Source organism: Phoenix dactylifera, chromosome 10 (genome assembly GCF_009389715.1).
Source record: "Phoenix dactylifera cultivar Barhee BC4 chromosome 10, palm_55x_up_171113_PBpolish2nd_filt_p, whole genome shotgun sequence".
Taxonomy (NCBI): Eukaryota; Viridiplantae; Streptophyta; class Magnoliopsida; order Arecales; family Arecaceae; genus Phoenix; species Phoenix dactylifera.
The window spans coordinates 3,776,989-3,794,710 of record NC_052401.1 but is presented as its reverse complement, the minus strand read 5'-3'; the positions used below and the strand labels follow the sequence as shown (position 1 = coordinate 3,794,710).

General features: G+C 36.8%; 1 protein-coding gene across 1 annotated transcript; it reads left to right on the top strand.

Moving 5' to 3' along the window:
• The first annotated feature begins 483 nt into the window (after positions 1 to 483).
• On the top strand, positions 484 to 17,078 carry LOC103711066 (cleft lip and palate transmembrane protein 1 homolog). Its single transcript, XM_008797052.4, has 12 exons — positions 484 to 802; positions 2,512 to 2,658; positions 2,790 to 2,904; positions 2,998 to 3,092; positions 3,350 to 3,453; positions 6,443 to 6,480; positions 9,036 to 9,271; positions 10,523 to 10,616; positions 10,723 to 10,913; positions 11,611 to 11,830; positions 15,892 to 16,059; positions 16,365 to 17,078. Exons 1-12 carry the CDS (start codon positions 581 to 583, stop codon positions 16,544 to 16,546), a joined length of 1,812 nt encoding a protein of 603 aa, XP_008795274.1. The 5' UTR covers positions 484 to 580; the 3' UTR covers positions 16,547 to 17,078.
• Positions 17,079 to 17,722: the final 644 nt, after the last annotated feature.

Sequence of the window (17,722 nt, the reverse complement as noted above, 5' to 3'; positions counted from 1 at the left end):
CTCAAGCACAATCATGTCACACGCTCGACATCCAGGACAGGCCGGTTTTCAGCGGCAGCAACAGCCATTCTAGGGTAAAAAGGCCTTGCATCGATACTTCCATGGCTAGTCCAAACCCACCTGGGTTCACTCATCCAACGGCTGTGAATCCATTTCCTAGTGGACGGACGGTTCTGACGACCCCAACCATCTCAAAGCTCCCACCGGGGAGCCGCACCATGGCAAAACACTAGTTTTTAAGATCATGACCTCCATAGACCAGTCACATCAAAATTCTCAAGAAGCAAATCCCAGTACCCATCCCCTCCTACGTGTAACCAGGTTACTGGCTTCTATTATTTTAACCACTAAATTGCAGCAATCAGCTCGTGCCATATGGCATACAGACGTTTTGGTACGTGCTCGGGTTCCGTAGCATTGCTTCCCGAAAAATCCTCCCTCGGTGCCGAGAAGGCAAAACTCTATTAAGAAATAAATCCTATGTTAAACCTCTCTCCCTCGTTAAAACTCCTTGCACTTTGTTCGCTCTCTCTCTCTCGCGCGCGCCCGTCTTTGGATCGGGGCTTCGCGGTCGGAGGCGATGGCGCAACCGGCGGCACAGGTGGCGACGGCGCAACCGGAAGCACAGGCGGCGACGGCGAGGCAAGGACGGCAGCAGCAGCAGGCGGGGTTCGGCCAGACGGTGACTGGGATCATCCGGATGGCGGTGTTCTGGTACTTCGCTATGAAGTTCTTCTCCCCCAAGAAGCCCTCCGAACCCTCCCACCTTATCTCCAATCTCTTCCAGAAGGGCGAGCCCTTGGTCAGTCCCTTCTCCGTTCCCTCTCCCCAAACCCTACCTTTTTCGATCCCTTTCCCCCTGTCTCGTCATTAGCTCAGAGTTTCAGAGTTTCTATCTGTTTTTTTTTTATAAGTTTCATATTTTTCGTTGATAATCTTTTTGAAGAATCTCATGTTATTCAGTAGAAATTGTTATAAAGGTGAATCCTTCGTACGAACAGTTTTCAATAGCGCTGGTCTTTCTGAAAATCAGATCTTTTATCATCTCAGAGTTGTATATAGCACAAGAAGAGCATCATGCAATTACTGAATTCTCAAGTTTCTGCTGGATTCGTTACTTTTTTATGGATTTGCCTATCGTAAAAGCTAAAGTTACTGCTGTTCCCGCTTTCAAGTTGCATATTAATAAGAAAAAAGTTCTTCTGAGATTTTTTTTTTTTTAGTTTCCTTCTTGCTTTTTCTTGTTATATTTTCTGACTTCTCCTCCTCAACGATCTCTTTTGGCTTTTAGTTGTCTGGTCATTTTGTCTTATCAGGGTTATCCCTACTATGTTGACTTCCTGATATCATCTTGATGGGTCATGTTCTCGGGAATCTGATTGAAATTGACTGAGACATGCTTTTTTCGTGGACTACTTGTTGACTTAGTTATTGTATGTGTGTCTGGACTCTGGATTGAGTATACTACTTGACTGCCAGTGTGCAATAATTATGAATTTGGATAGTTGGACCACCAGTTATCACATGACATTAAGAACCTCAAAGTCACATAATTAATGATTTTTAGACTGCATGATTTTTCTTCCAATATGCGTAGCTCACCTTTCGCCTATCTTAGGCTTCATATGCCTAGAGTTCAGAAAAAAGTAAAATCATATTGGGGGGAAAGCTTGAGGTTCCTACAAAAGAATTGCAACAGAGGAATATGTATTCTCTTGATAATGTGAAGTTGTTGATCTTGTGCCCGGGATAACCTAAAGAGTGGTACCTCTATTTTACTTGTTTCATTTAACACTAGCCAGCTTGTTTCATGAATATTGAGTTCCAATAGCTCCTCTAGGAAGAAAAAGAAAATAGAAAAAGGAGGTATTTGCGAGTTGACAAAATCTATTTATAAATCTAATAACAACATACATTTGTTTTTTGTCTTAAATAAGGCCACTAAAAGGATGCCTTAAAAGTAACTATGCTGCATGGAAAAGAAGCTAGCTACTTATGTAACCCATCTAAGATTTTTAATTTACTCAGAAACCAAAGAGGCTATCCAAAATACAATATAAACTTATGGTATTCCCAATCTAAACCAATATTGGTGGAAAATTCAAAAGCATCAGAAGCCTCAATCCTAAAATTGCTTTCTTTGCTGCTTATGAACTGATTGACGCAACTTGATTTTACATCGGACCAAAAATATTGGATATTTACTGCATTTGAAACTTTATTATATCCCTTTTTTAAATTAAAACATCTTAATGGTTTTAAAGCTTACTGTGAAAGAAATTGCACTTCATCATTTCCTTGTATATTACATTGGAAGAGCAGAATAAGTTTTGCATCTTGATCTGTCACTCTGCAGACACTTGGGTTCAACCATTATTACTTTTGTGGAATACTTTTATCTTAATTTAACTTTGAAATGTGTAATATAGTTCTGCTTTAGTATTGGTTTCATGTTCTCCATTATTTCACTGTACATGAGTAAAAGTGGATTGGTGCTCTCCTCCTGTCCAGGACATGTGGCTATATCTTTCTGAACAGGAGAACTTTAATGACTTCGGCAACGAGGATGCCCTTGTTTGGCATGAGGCAAACATTCCATATGCTGTTTGGGGGCCGGCTAGTACTAGGTCTCATTCTTTAAAATATTATCCATCAGAGGTATCACTATATAGATTATGCAGATCCAACACAGTTTTACTAAACTCTGGGTGACAGTTTTCCACTTATCCATTCTTTTGTCCTTTGAGTCTATCTGACTCCTTGCATGATGGGTATCATGTAACTTGTAGGCTGTGAAGCACAATGGGAGCCTGTATGCTCATGTTTTCTTTGCACGCTCAGGCTACCCTCCAGATCCTAGTGATCCTGAGTATGAGCCAAAGTTTGCCTTTGGGAGGACAAATCGTAAGGATTTCAATACTTAATTATTACCGATTTATATATCTGTAAACTCCATGGCAGTACACAAAACCTGCACTTACTTTGTTTCTCTTTTAGCTGTTGTGATGTTCTTGCCCAAGTCAAAAGCTGATAAAAGGAAGAGCTTGCTGGGAAATTCCAAGGGGCCTGAAGAGGAAGAACAAGCTCCCGAGGTTTTGCTCTTCTCTTTATTCGACAGAACTGTAGGCTCCAAGTGGCTGTGAATGTTCATGTGAAACTTGCAATCTCTTAACTTTATTCCTAGTAGTATTATTTATTATGTTTTTGGTAGATCCTTGCCTTTTTTCACTCCGTAAATTTCCATGTGAAGGGTTATGATTTTAGCTCTTGGAAGAACATAATTGCCTTTATCTCCTTACTTTTATGGTACCCGTGGTTTCACATAAATTCTTCTATGTGCTTGTTACAGTTGAAGGATGATACCTGGGTTGAAGCTAAGGATGAGGGTCCAGTAGAATGGGTTTCCTATTGGAAACCAAATATTACCATTAATCTTGTTGATGACTTTACACGGTATGTTTGTTCAAAACTTTGTCTCCATTTTTCTGTTTAAAAGTTAGTGAATCCCCGAGAATGTGTCAGGATGTAACAACTTACATTTTATATACTATATGTTAATGATGCTGCTGCTGTAAATCTAGAAGTTTCTGAGCATAGTCTCTATCTTTCCAAATTATTGGAAGATCCCAAATAAACTACTTTCATTTGTTGGATGCCAAACCAACTATCAGTTTGTGTCTTAATAACTCGATTGTATACTATTCTTTAATTATTTGTAAATTTCACAAAGTAATGATAAAGTATTTGTGAAATATTGAATGGGTGATATCATTAGTTGTCAGTTTCTGTTAATTTTTGGTGTTTATGAGATATTCTACATGTTTTTCTCTTGTTACATGCAGCTGCCTCTGAACTTATCAGTCATTTTAATTCTTTTTTTGTTTTGAAATTATCAGAATTTATTAATTTTCTTGAATTCTTTTTGAAATCTCGACAAATTTTATGCATTTTCTTGAGTTATGAGTATCTGGGTGACCCTTGTAAAGACCTAGGTGGATTGCTTTTGCAGTGACTCTCATAGAGATCTCAGTGGAACGTGGAAGTTGCCAAGCAGTCATTAAAAGTAAAAATATTAAAGCTACATGTATTTTGTAATTTATAATTTCACATATAGATTTCGAACAAGTAGCTTCCAGGTAAGAGGAATAGGAGATGTACCTAATTGATGACCATGATATATGAGGACAAATAGACTCACTTTTACTGTATGTGCTTCTTTGTCTTCTCTTTCAAAACATTATTTGGGGAAAATGCAAAATTATTGAGTTAACGTCAAGAAGTGGGTCATCAAAAAAATAAAATAAAATGGAACCTTTATCGCTAGCTGGCCTTTTAAGATTGTGAAGCACTTGTATAGGTGCCAGCCTGGACACTCAGGCAGCCACCTGTTTTCAGTGTTTCACGGACATGATCACAAGAATTGGATTTGGAGAAGTCCAAGTGCCTGACTTGGTAAAAGAAGAAAAAGGATATATGGAACACAAAGGAGGAAAAAATTAACTGCATTATATTGAATCAAATTTTAAATTAGAAAACATTGAAAGATATTATTTGTCGTGACGTTTAAGCATGCATACTCTTCATTTGAACTCCAAAATTTACTCAAAAATACAATAACATGATATTTTACAACATTATTTTTAATTCCTACATCCTTATCCTAACTCTAGAAACAATAAGGACCTACTATTAATGTCACTATGGTGTGCCAAACTCATACTAAGAGTCCGATTCTCCACTGTTCTCTAAATTTTGCCGACAAAGAATTTTGTAAGTACTTAGAAATCTTACATGTATTTAAGTTGTGGATGTGTATCCAATGCAATTTTTTTCATAGTGGACACAAGAATTCAGGTAGCCTCTTACGACTTGTGAAAGAAGCAGACCCCTAACTGATGTGCCTACCAAAGCACATAAGCAAGATGGTAGGTGCCCAGGTGGCCACCTTTGATAATGCTGACAAATACACACAACCATGTAAACATGTTTCATGTGTTTTGCTGCTGCTAGCAGAAAGACACATGTAGTGCATGTCACAGAAAATATAATAAAGATAATGCAAGTATAATCCATTTTAATTCTTTTATTTAAATATGACAAACTGTATTGTGAATTTAGAAATAGAAACTTTAAAATTTGTACAGAATTTGAAAAGGTCATGTGGCATCCAAAAAGCTTTTTTAAATAATCCAAATGCATGTCATGATAGATCAGAAATTAATCTCATTAAATGTCAAAATCCCAGCCCTCAGGTTATGTATTTGTGTTAAATTCAGTCATTAAAATTTAAACCATACCATAAAGATTGTGCAGTCCCCTCTCAGTTTACTTTTTAATTCATTTTACACATCCTTCCATATCCCATTTCCCCCCATCCGCTTTCCTTATTCTATCATGGACCACTTCTCCTGCTTCCTAATTCATCCAACTGGCTAATTCTTTCTTTTTTAGTAAATGTACAGTTCTGAAAGAGGATTTTGATTATTTTGTGATTCTTTGAAGAAAGTTTACCAAATTAGGAAGGAGGTGGAAATTATGAGAGAGAGGGGATTTGGATGTATGATGAGATTTAAGACATTTAGATTAGGGAAAAGATGTGAAAGATGCGGATTGAGTATTTTAGTTATGGAGGCAAAAGTATTTTGAGAAAAAAATTCAAGGATGTTCCAGGAATCTGACTAGTGGAATCTTCAGGGAATATTCGAAAATTCAGAACTCCCTTTTTATAATAGAGTAAAGACTTTATTATTTCTCAAGAATTTAACTCCAATTTTCATTTTCGATGTCCATCAAGTTCAAAGTTGGAGGCTCTACCTAGTTGCCTGGGATTGAGTTTCAGAATGACTGAATTCTTTGTATTCTGTAGGAATATTCTGTTGCTGTTCATTGGTTATATATTTGATGGCTAACAGACTTACAAACTATATTGTAGACTGTAATACCTCTCATATTGCTATCCTAAACCAAGCAGTATTGTACCTCAGGCAGTTTTCCCCCCAACAAAATGCTCAGTTGAATGTCTGATGTATTATTCTCTTTAGCTTGCAACACTTTGTAATCATCGGGAGATGAGGTTATGCAGCTTTTGTGTTTAAGATGTGCTTAGGGTTCGTAGTTTGCAACAAATATTATATGAATCATATCGACAAATAAGAAGCTGCCACAAGTGATGTAAGAATCATTTGATTTGACCTAAATTCACAACATAAAAAATAATGACACCCATTGTTCAGTTTTGTTATATTACTTTTTCTTAAAAAGGCTTTGATTCATGAATAATTGATTTGCAGCGTGATGTACACATATCATTGCTCTGTCGTCAAATTCTGTTGTGCTTGATAGACATCTGATATCTTCGATCTCCTCTGGACTGCTTTTTCCTCTCATTTTTATGAGCCTTTTAAGGCCAGCTAATTTCTCTATTTCTCTTCTTTGATTGCAGATACCCCCATAACAATATTCCTCCGAACATCGCTGGCTGTATCCAGACACTCACATTTTATTGAATTAATCAATACCAACCATGTTGACCCTAGTTTGGTAGTAATAACATGCAGAATTTTTTCTAATTATCTTTTTTTTTTTTTCATTTTGTCTCGAGATTAATGTTATTTGTAATGTTCAATTTGTACTCTCTCTATCATGTCCTGTCTTAGTTGTACCTTGACCTTCAAGTTTTCCAACTGCCATGTTCCTACTTCCTTTTTAATAGTCCACAATTTTGATATATATAAGCAGCATTCTGTCCTATTGCCAACTGAAAAATATTAGCATCAAGTCCTTTAGGCATGTTCAGGAACATGCCTCCCTATTGTCTAAAATGGAAATGTTTAACATGTCTTCACTATGATATTAATGTGATGGAACTGAGATAATTAAAATAATCACTTTTAGGGGGCAATTTCTTGTTCATGTATATACTCATTTCCAAAATTTTTATGAAAAATATATTGCATATAATATCTAGATTTTTTTTGCAACTAGTATTGTGAGGACCCGTGCGGGCGTGTTCAGTCCCATATCAGTTATTCATCGTGGAGATCTTGGGTACTTATACAAGATCAAGGAACTCATAATATCTTTCAGCTAGTCTTTATGGGTAAGGTCTTGGATTGTTACAAATAGTATCAGAGCGGATCTGGCCCATGACCCATGTGGACTAGGGAGCACTGCAGCACAGACTCATTAAGGCTAACCACGGGCCATCGTGGTGCTTGTGATTAGATTTGAATGATTTGGACCCTTAGCCTGACGAGAACGTCAGCGTTTAAATGGAGGGAGTATGTAAGGACCCGCGCGGGCATGTGTTTAGTCTCACATTAGCTATATGCCGAGGAGATTTTGGGTACTTGTACAAGATCAAAAAATCCAAATAATACCTTCTAGCTAGCTTTTTTGGATAAAATCTTAGGTTGTTACAGGTATTTAGACATTTAGTTGCCATTTCTCTACAGAATTTCTGTTTAGCATTGTTTTGTTCTGTTATCATCCAATGCTACATAATCGAGAAACTAGATATATCAAGTGAGCTTTCTAAAGGTGACAGTGCGAAGGGCCAATGGCTTAAATTTGATCTTTGTTTCCTTTGACTGGGAAGCAAAATAAAAAAGCCACAGTGACCTTTCTAAATAAACAGCCTCTGGTTCTTTCTCGTGCCTCTGTATCTTACTCCTGCTTAGAGGCCTTTTCCCATCACTTGTCTAAGATAAAAGACAACTGCTACTTCTTCCCGTTGTAAAGTCATGATGGGTCATAGAGATAATTTCCACCAATCTTTGTAATTTCTTGTTGTAATTTCTTGGCCCTTTTGATGTGTTTTTGGAACAATTTAGCGGAGGTGGCTGAATTCAGTTCTCTCTCTCCCAGACAAGGTGTTATTTCCATGGTTTCTGCTGGTAAAGGAATTTTGGTCACCAAAGATTCCATTTAATTATTTCTTTTATTTCTCCTGTACCTTTGAGATTTCTAGAAGCATGCATTCGTCTTACAAATAATTTGTTTTTCTTTTCCTTTTTTGCTTGGACCAAATGATAAGTATGTGATGCCAATACTTGTTCATGAGTTTTGATGCATTTTGACTTTTCACAATGAGTAGCACCATGCTGTTGATGTTACACAATGTTCATCTTGTTTAAATTTGAAGAAAGAATGCTAAACAGATTTTTTAGTGGGGTGAAGTAGGTTAGATGATTTACTCAAAAGTGGTAATTATAGTTCTTGACTGTAAAATGCTGGTGCTTATTAAGCCCAACTCTGATGATTTGTCTTTTAGCAGGGTCAACAATGATCTCCAAGTTCCTTTCAGATTTTAAATCTAGTCCCCTCAAACTTACTCGAGATACAATGTTGTGTCTTTGGTGCCTTGACTAAAGAAAAGCATTGCTAAAGAGGAATCTTGGATCATATCTTGCCTTCAAGGCTGTGGACCTATTAGAGGAAGCTTTGAGATGATGCATGCTTGTGGTACCTTGTTTCAGCAATTATTGCTCTGCACGCCTTTGAAAATAGAGGGTCTTCTGATCACAAATTGTGTTTGGGAGGACCCTTCAGTTTGCCACTTAGTTCATTTGATGGAGCACTTACCTGCTGCTCCTTTTCCACTTAACCTTCTTCTTAAAATTATTCTTTATCCCTTTTCTTCTCATTTTATGCCCTTTCCTTCTCTTTTATTGCCCTCCAGCCCCTTTCACGTAGTCTGGGTAAAATTGGATTAGCATTATCAAAATTAGAAGAGGTCATCCTGGAACTAGCCTCTTTTTCAGGATCCAACCTTGCTTTCCATGTCTCTTGTGGCTTCCTTCAATATCAACAAAATTTTACACCTTATCAACGAAAAAAAGGAAATGGAATGCCTCCAACTTGACACTTTTTATTTCCAAAATAAACTTACTTCCTTTTGTTTTCTGCTAGATTTTTTGTTTTTTTTAGAAATGTTCTCTGCCTATACTAGGTTATAAAATGAATTAAAAAGTAGTCTTACACATGCACATATATTACACATGGTAGAATTCTATTCCTTGACATTAATTCTGCAGATATGAATATAGACCCTACTACTGGGAACTACTACCCCACAATCTTCTTCAATGAATTCTGGCTTTTGAGGGATAAATTGATACCACTCAATGACACTATGAAGGAGTTGCCTCTTAATCTGGAATTAGGTCCTATTAGCATAACTAAGTGGCAGCTGTTTTTACAGATTGAGCAGTCATTCCAGATTCACCGTAGTTATGGAAGTATGCTTGAAGGCGAGGCTGACGAACTCAAGGTAAAAGTATATGAGATTGACATTGCTAACTTCTAAAAGACAAACTTCTGTGATTTTTTAAACTTTTAAAATATGGAGCAAAAGATAGATCGATCTTTATTTTTGGGAGAATCTATGTTCTTTTAGTCCAAATTGCAATGAATTCATAGCCTTTTTTTAACTTTCCCTGCATAATAGTTGGTTGAGAAATTGGTATACCATTCACTGATCTGATTGGATGTAGGGATTTCTGATATCTCATATTCTCTTTGATACCAAGAAGCTTTATCTTGCAAAACCAAACAAGGTTATCTTTTAGATTTCATCAAATTCTGTTATATGAATCTGTAAAATTATGTTGTCCCTTCAGGTGTTCACCTTTTGTGTCCATTTTTATAGTGCACTATACTGCCTAACTAATTTCTAACTATAGTTTAATCACTAAGTGCTTGCGCAGATGGTATCACCCCTTGCCACTGGGACAGGGGGGATGGGGCTTCGATCCTGGGTGGAGTTAGCCCCTCAAGGTTGGCATGGATATAGGGAAGTAATGGTGGGGATTAGCTCCTCCTAATATCAAAAGAAAAGTTCAATTTAAGGTTCGCAATTTCATTATCAAATCTTGTACCGGCACCATGTTTTTATATTGGTACAAGTCGATATGCCCGGTATAGTGCCTGTTCAGCTTATCGACACTTGGTATGCCCCCTCCCCCACTATATTATCTGTTGGGTACCGGTATGATACGGTATCCCTAATATAGGGTGGTATGCACCGGTGTTGCGAACCTTAGAATTCAATTGGATCATTCAGTTGTTGATACATATGACACATTTATATATCAAAAGATTGATGACTAGTATGGTACTTGAATTGCTTAAAATAGTACCTGAGATTAAGTTACCAAACACATAAGTTCTAGAGTCTCTTGTTAAGTAGGGTGAAAGAATAAAGAGTGCAGGTTTAACTTGTACAGAGTAAAGGGGCAAGTATAGATGTAAGGTAAATCTGAATTTCACAAATTTTATTAGTTGCTATAAATTGCCTATAGGTTAACTGATATCTTTTCTTGCTATACCATTTGATTAAATTGTATTGATTAGTATACGTTCATTTTCCTGAAACCAATGACTTTTGCAGCACTTTCCATCCTGCTTTTTTAATTCCTACCAGCTATTTTTTTCTGCTATTTTTGTATATTTATATTTTCATGTATGATTGACTTGGTGTTCAGTATCTGATGTCAACTTTTTCCCCCTTTTTTAACCACAGAGGGTATTCTTGGAAGGAAATCCATACCTGCTGGTGGTAACGATGGCTGTATCTGTACTACATTCTGTGTTTGATTTCTTGGCTTTCAAGAATGGTGCGTTAGGATGACTGTTCAGTTTGGACTTAAATTATCCTTACAGTTATTTTTAAAATATCATCATGTTTGGATGCAACATGCTAATTACATTTGTTCTTTGCAGATATTCAGTTTTGGAATAAAAACAAGTCTATGGAAGGATTATCTGCAAAATCAGTTGTTGTGAACTTTGTTTGTCAGCTGATTGTTTTCCTTTACCTCTTTGATAATGATACCTCATGGATGATCCTTGCTAGTTCTGGAATAGGTGTCTGCATTGAGTTTTGGAAAATTGGGAAAGCCATGCATATTGAGGTAATTTCTGTATTTGTTATCTTGAAGAAAGGCAAATTTAAAGTCGACTATGAAATGTTAAAAAGAAGTTTGTAAACCTGCATGCCTGTTCAGTTTTTGTCAATATTCAAGTAACTTGAAACTTGAATTTCATTTAGAAAGTCAAGTGTATGGGTTCAAAATTTGGCAAAGTTGCCTAATGATTTCAATTCTTTTAAAAATTTATTGTGTACTTGGTGCAAACTGCAAAATGTTCAGTTACTGTGCCAAAATGAGCCAACTTGGCCAAATTATTAGTTATGCAACAAGTTTTGAAATTTGGTCCAGTATATTGTCCTGGGACCAGGGGAAGAAGTTGTTGATCAGGATGCCTGTTATCGATACAGACAGCAAATATTTTTAAGTGTTTTTCTTATTTATATGTTTTGATGACATCATTATTTTTTTCATTTACTTCAATATGGTTTGACCACTCATAGTTTCAGATATCTTCTCCTCAGTCCTTTGTCACTAATACTTCTTCATTTCTTTCAAAGTTTGATAATTTCAGTCAACTTTTCTGGATGTTGATATACTAGTTTTTAGAGCCATTTGGTTTAGACCATTTTTACATCTAACTTAGCTAAAACCTTGAAGGTGTCCTTTTCAGCTCTCTTTCTAATTCTAACGTGCTTGTGCATGAGATTTCATCATCATTTTCATTAAACTTTTCCATCAGATCGACAGAAGTGGAAGGATTCCAATGTTGAAATTCCGAGACCGTGAATCATATGCAAAGAACAAAACTAAGGAGTATGATGATCTTGCAATGAAGTATCTATCATATGTTCTTTTCTTTCTTGTGGCTTGCTTCTCTGTCTATTCTCTCATATATGAGCGGCACAAAAGCTGGTATTCTTGGATACTTTCTTCTCTCACTAGCTGCGTGTACATGTTTGGTAAGTGTTTCCCCCTTTTTATCATAAGTAGGAAACAAGTGCAGTGCATTATATGTGTGGCATGAAAATATTCTAGCACCAATGTTATGGTTGTTTGTTGTCGATACATAAATTTCCGTTATCAGTGTGAAAATGCAATTCTTAAAGCAAGCAAATTGTAGCCTGGTTTTGTCAATATTAGACATTAGATCGTTTTCATAAGAGCATCACTTTTATTTCAGATTGTTATAAATGGCCTAACATCTTGACATTGTTTCATTATGTTAATATGACTTGTATATATGCTTATTATTTTGAAATACATAATGTAACCTACTTGACCTGAAAGTTTACCATCCTTTGGGTTTGCTTATTATTAGGGCTGCCAAATGAGTAAGCTGTTTGTGAGCCAGCTCATGTTCGGGTTGGAATTCAGCTTAATCTCGGCTCATTCGAGTTCGAGCTAGTTTTTCGAGCTCAAGGTGGGCTTAGATTGCTTGTTTTCGGCTTGCTAGCCAACTCATTTAAGATATTGTATATATTATATTATATAATAATATATACATATTATATTTATAGGTTTTGTAAGAAATAAGTAACCAGCCTTTATATGTTAATCCAATGGCTAAATAATAAAGTTGTTCAGCCATTGGGTTAAAACCAAAGGCTCTGATTGGTGGAGTGAATAGCAGTTATTATGAAACCCTAAGCCCCTAAACTATGGCCGAAAACGCTTTAGAGTTTAGACATTATCCAATCATATCTATTTTCGTGTCCAATTCGAATAGGATTAGGATAGAAATTTTTAGATCCAGTCAAATCCAGATCCAGATCAGATACATTTTTAGTAATGCTGATCCAGATCTGGATTTTTGAAAATTTTCTGTATCCAGATATCCTGTAAAAAATATATCTAAATACCGTCTTTATCAAGGACCGTATTGATCTACTTTTCCTTTCTCTTGGCTCCCATCGTGGTGTCAACCTAGGCACCCATTGACAGCCTCTCCTTCATTTAGTGCACTCACGTGCCACCATTGTCCTCTCTTTTGAATCCCTCCACATTACCCACCCGCCCGCCACCACTAGCCTCTCTCGATTTTTCCATGCTATCCGCGCAATCACCATCACTGTCTTCTCCTCTCGATCCCTCCATGGCATCCATCCACCTACCATCTCCAGCCACCCACCGTCTTCTCTTGATCAACAACATTGCCATTCACTCGCCTATTTCTTCTCTTTTCCTTCCTCTTCTCCTTCCCCTATGACACAAGTGGTGATGGGAATGGAGGTTGGTGATGATGAGACAGCAGAATCTCTTCAATTCCCTCCAAGCGCACCCCCCCCCCTCCTCCAAAAAAAAGCTCTCTTTTACATAGCATCATCCTCTCCCTTTCCCTAGATTGGCAATCTCTTCCCATCTGGGTTTTCATCAACACAAAAGGGGGATGAAATTTCAAGCTGAGTGAGCCGAGCTCAAGTTGGCTCGATTACATACGTGTCAAGCATGAGCTAGGGTTTCTCAGCTCAACTCGAGCTCGAGCTGATCCATTTTAATTCTGAGCCGAGCTCAAACAAAGCTTAGCTCATTTGTGTTCGGCTCATTCCCACTCCTACTCATTACTGATCCCTCTCTATCCTTCTAGTCCTTAATAAAATTTTGACAATCTAAGATATTTCCAACTCTTGTTTGCTGTATTTCTGCTGCACATCTCTATCATTATGTTTGTCTATAATCCCTCTCTAGTGTTCAAGTCCTTTATAAAATTTTGACCTCTATTAGTCTAACATGTTTCTACCTCATGTTTGTTGTATTTTTACTGCACATCTCCATAATTATGTTCGTATATACTCTATATTGCATCTTGATTTGTTCCCCCTTCAATGCCTATATGCCAAATATGTTGACCAATCAAATTTTGGCTGTCTTGCTTGTATCTCATTTAGTCTTTCTTACTAGCCTTTACCTTAATCACAAGTTACTTAAGAAGTGCATATGCCTCAAATATTTATTTGTTATGTCCTCATCTATCCCTATTTTTGTTTATAAGCAAATAAAGATCATACAATAATTATGCTCTAGGATGTATATATTGATTGGAACACCACCTCCATATATCCCGTTTAGACTTTTTTTTTCTTTTTTGTAAGTTGAAGACACACAATGCATATATAAATTATGAGACTGGAGAAATTACTATTCAAAAAAGGGAGTTGTAGGAAAATAGAAGTAACTGTGTCAATCTATGCTTAACCGGGAAAGATGTGTTATTTTATGATCGATATTATACTGATAACACATATGGTGTAAAACTAATCTAAGGGTTATATTGAAAATAAAGTGTTAGAAGCATGCAATGCAATATCTAATCTAATCAGAAACAATTTCTTTGATTATAACAAAAGCCATTGGTTTGTCGCTAGTGAAGGAGAATAACTAAAAGCTTGTTCAATGCCTCATGAATATTTTAATATGACAATGATGTGGTGAAATGGAGATAATAAATAGGTATCTCGAGTGATCCCGAACCTTAAACAACAAACCCGCTCCCAACCTTTTGAAGTGTTCTCCATTCTCTTCTATCAAAGTCTAATTCTCTATCAGCACAAGCGCTTTTTTAGAGTTCTCTCTCTTACATGAAAAACCTTTCTTGCACAGTTTTAAGTTAAGGTTCCATGGAGGCATTGAGCAAATACTGTGACCAGCTATCAAATTAAAGTCGATCTTGTAGAAATTGGTGTTTAATTCCTGGTCAAGGCAAATTTAGGCTAGTGAGGGGCTTGCTTTGATGCTTGTAAGACTACTTGGCAGATAGGGGGAATCTACCATATTGACGATGGAATGTCCTTAAAAGTTAAAACCATTATTCTTAACCTTCTCATTGATGATCTTCTGCAGTTGGTCTTGTTTTTTCTCATCAATCAACAGAATGTAATAAACACCATGTACATCTATCTGAATTAAGGTTTTAAGTATTGGTTTGTAACCCATGCTAGTAACCAACTGGTACACCCCATATGCATTGTGGTACGGTATCTTTTGGTACCAACACATGGTATAAGGGGTGTCCCGGGCAGGTACTGGTTCCTTACCAATACGATATATTAAGCATGTATCAACTGTTGCAGTCTGGTATGTTATGCATTTTTGAATATTAAGAATTTGTTTATGATTAGTGTAAAAAGATATGGTCTTATAACTAATCCTTGGTGTAAACCCATTGAAAAGTTTTTCTTCCTATTTTATTTTTCATTAAGGAAGTTCAATTAGAGATAGTAGAAGAAAATGGAACAATATTATTTATCTAATGGGAGATACATGGAAAGAAAATGAAAAATATCTATCTCAAAAGACATAACAGAAGCCAAAAACCGTTAGCATGGTTGGTTGGCACCTCACACCTGTGCCCTTGCCCTTCAGGAGGTCCAGAGTTCAAATCTTGGATGTTACTCAGGAAAAAAATAATGAAATAACACAAGAAGATGGAAGAGAATATATCGAAAACAAAAAACCAAATAGAAAGATTTAGAAAGATGAAGTGTTTACAGTTGGATAATAAACCATATTAAGATCTTCTTTCTGGAACCATATTGAAATCAAATTGGCAAGCATATAAACTGTAGCTGTAAATGTAGACCCTGTTGATTTTCTTTTTGAAATGATCATTATAAACAATTCTAATCATTCATCAAATATCAGCTTAGTTTATACTTAGTATCTTATAAAAGTTATTAAGCAGGGTTTTTCTGTCTTAATCCATTCCTGTACCACCTAACTTTTTGATAAAGAGTTTGGTTTTTCATCTTCCATACGTAAAGGTCTCTATGATTACCTAAACCCAGTTTTAGTTTTCACTTGCTGGTAAAATGCTGGAAGAGGAGTTTTTTTTATCCCTAGCTATCTAAAAATTTTGAGCTTGACTTGAATTATTATCCCGTGGTCAGTGCTTTTTATTGTTTCAGTATTGGAGTACTTTGAACATTTTCCACTTTCTTAGGAGATCTAGATTTACCATGGAGCTAGTTGATTGTCAATATGCTTCTCCTGTGTAATTAATTCTCTTTTTCCACATTGTCTGCAGGTTTTATTATGATGTGCCCACAGCTCTTCATAAACTACAAACTCAAGTCTGTAGCTCATTTGCCCTGGAGACAGATGACCTACAAATTTCTCAACACTATCATCGATGACCTTTTTGCATTTGTCATCAAAATGCCAATGCTGCATCGGCTGTCTGTTTTCCGAGATGGTGGGTTTGCTATAAGATTGCATACTTAATTGAACTTAAGAATTGTTTAATTACAATTTTCTGATAACTCTTTGATTCGAGTGTTACCGCAACATCACACTTGGATCTAGAGTATCTACTGATCTAGATTGCCTGTCTCCTTTCTACCATCCTTGACTTTTGGGGCAGGCTTCCCAACCTTGGTTTTTAGTGGGGTTCTTTTGCCTTGAAGCATCTGTTGAGATGTCCTTCTTTGGAATTCCTTCACCTAATCTATGTCTTCTCCTTGATTTTCTATTTACCTAATTTATTTTGTGCGTTGGCAGATGTTATTTTCTTAATATATCTGTACCAAAGGTGGGTATATCCAGTAGATAAGAAACGTGTCAATGAGTTCGGCTTTGGAGGTGAAGATGAAGACCAAAGCAATCAGAGCCTCGTTGCCAGTGACGCGACCGCAGCTCAGGATGGTGATGCCAGGACTGATGGCAACAAGAAGACCAATTGAGCTTGAAGATTCATATTGCAGTAGTTGCCATTGGTATGTTGCCAACTTAAAAATGGTTTCAGCTCCTTTGCTGTGGGATATAAATTAGCCCCACATCTTGGGTTGGCCTTCCCTGCTCCATGGCAAAATTTTTATGACCAAGCTGGCCGAACGATATGGCAACACTGCTGACCGTTTGATGCTGCATTCCTTTACATGCTTTCTAACAATAGCTTGAGATAAGGGTTGGTGGATGTACTTTAGAGTTCATAACATTTCTTTGAATGTAATGATTAATACCGTATCAGTAGCTTAGAGATCAAGTCTTCCCAATATGTTGGCATGCGCGACTGCCAGTGTTTTCTTCTTTGCGAGTCAGGTTTGTTATGTTATAGCTTGGCTTTTTTGGAGATAAGTTTATGGGTCAAGTCATATATCATGTCCAGTAGAGGATTGGAGTCAGAAATGTAAACGTGATCACAAAGTCTATGTTTGGAGCTGTTTATTCTCTGAATGACACTGCATATAAGGTGGTTTGGTTGGTGATGGTTTACTTGTCTTTGAGTTGTTTATTCCTTATGCTGGAATAAACATACTTTATTCGTTTTGGCGATCATTTAATACTCATGTCTCTGTGTATAAAGTCAGATTTGAAGGTTGCTCTTTTGCTATTGGCAGGTTGAAAGTTTGATTGTGTCTTCTGGATCCTCCCCTCCCCAGTCGCCAGTCTCGCATGCGCAGAAGGATCGATGGAAGAATATGTCGCAACTCTGTTGTTCTTATTCATTCAATTGACTGTTTTCTTGACCAAAAATTTGGTTGGTAATGCACTCTTAAAGCCTGCCATTCTTACGAATTTGGATCAAGCAATAAGAGATGGACGATTTTGAATCTTGTTCATGTCTGTTGAGAATTTTGGATATTAACATATGCCCTTTCAAGATCTGGATCTTGGCGTCGACAGCACATGTATATACTCAACAGAGGACTTCCCTGGCCATGAGTTCCAAAAGATTTCCCATTATAAAGATAGATTTAAGTGAGAATTTGCATCAGTCTCCATGGATGGCATGCTTTCAATCCAACCAAAAATATTTGCATATGTATCTTTCGACACATTGTTCACAAAAGGAACGGCAAAAGCTGGTTGCTTGTATATCAAGCAGCCTTGCTGCGTGCATTTCAAGCAACTGATTC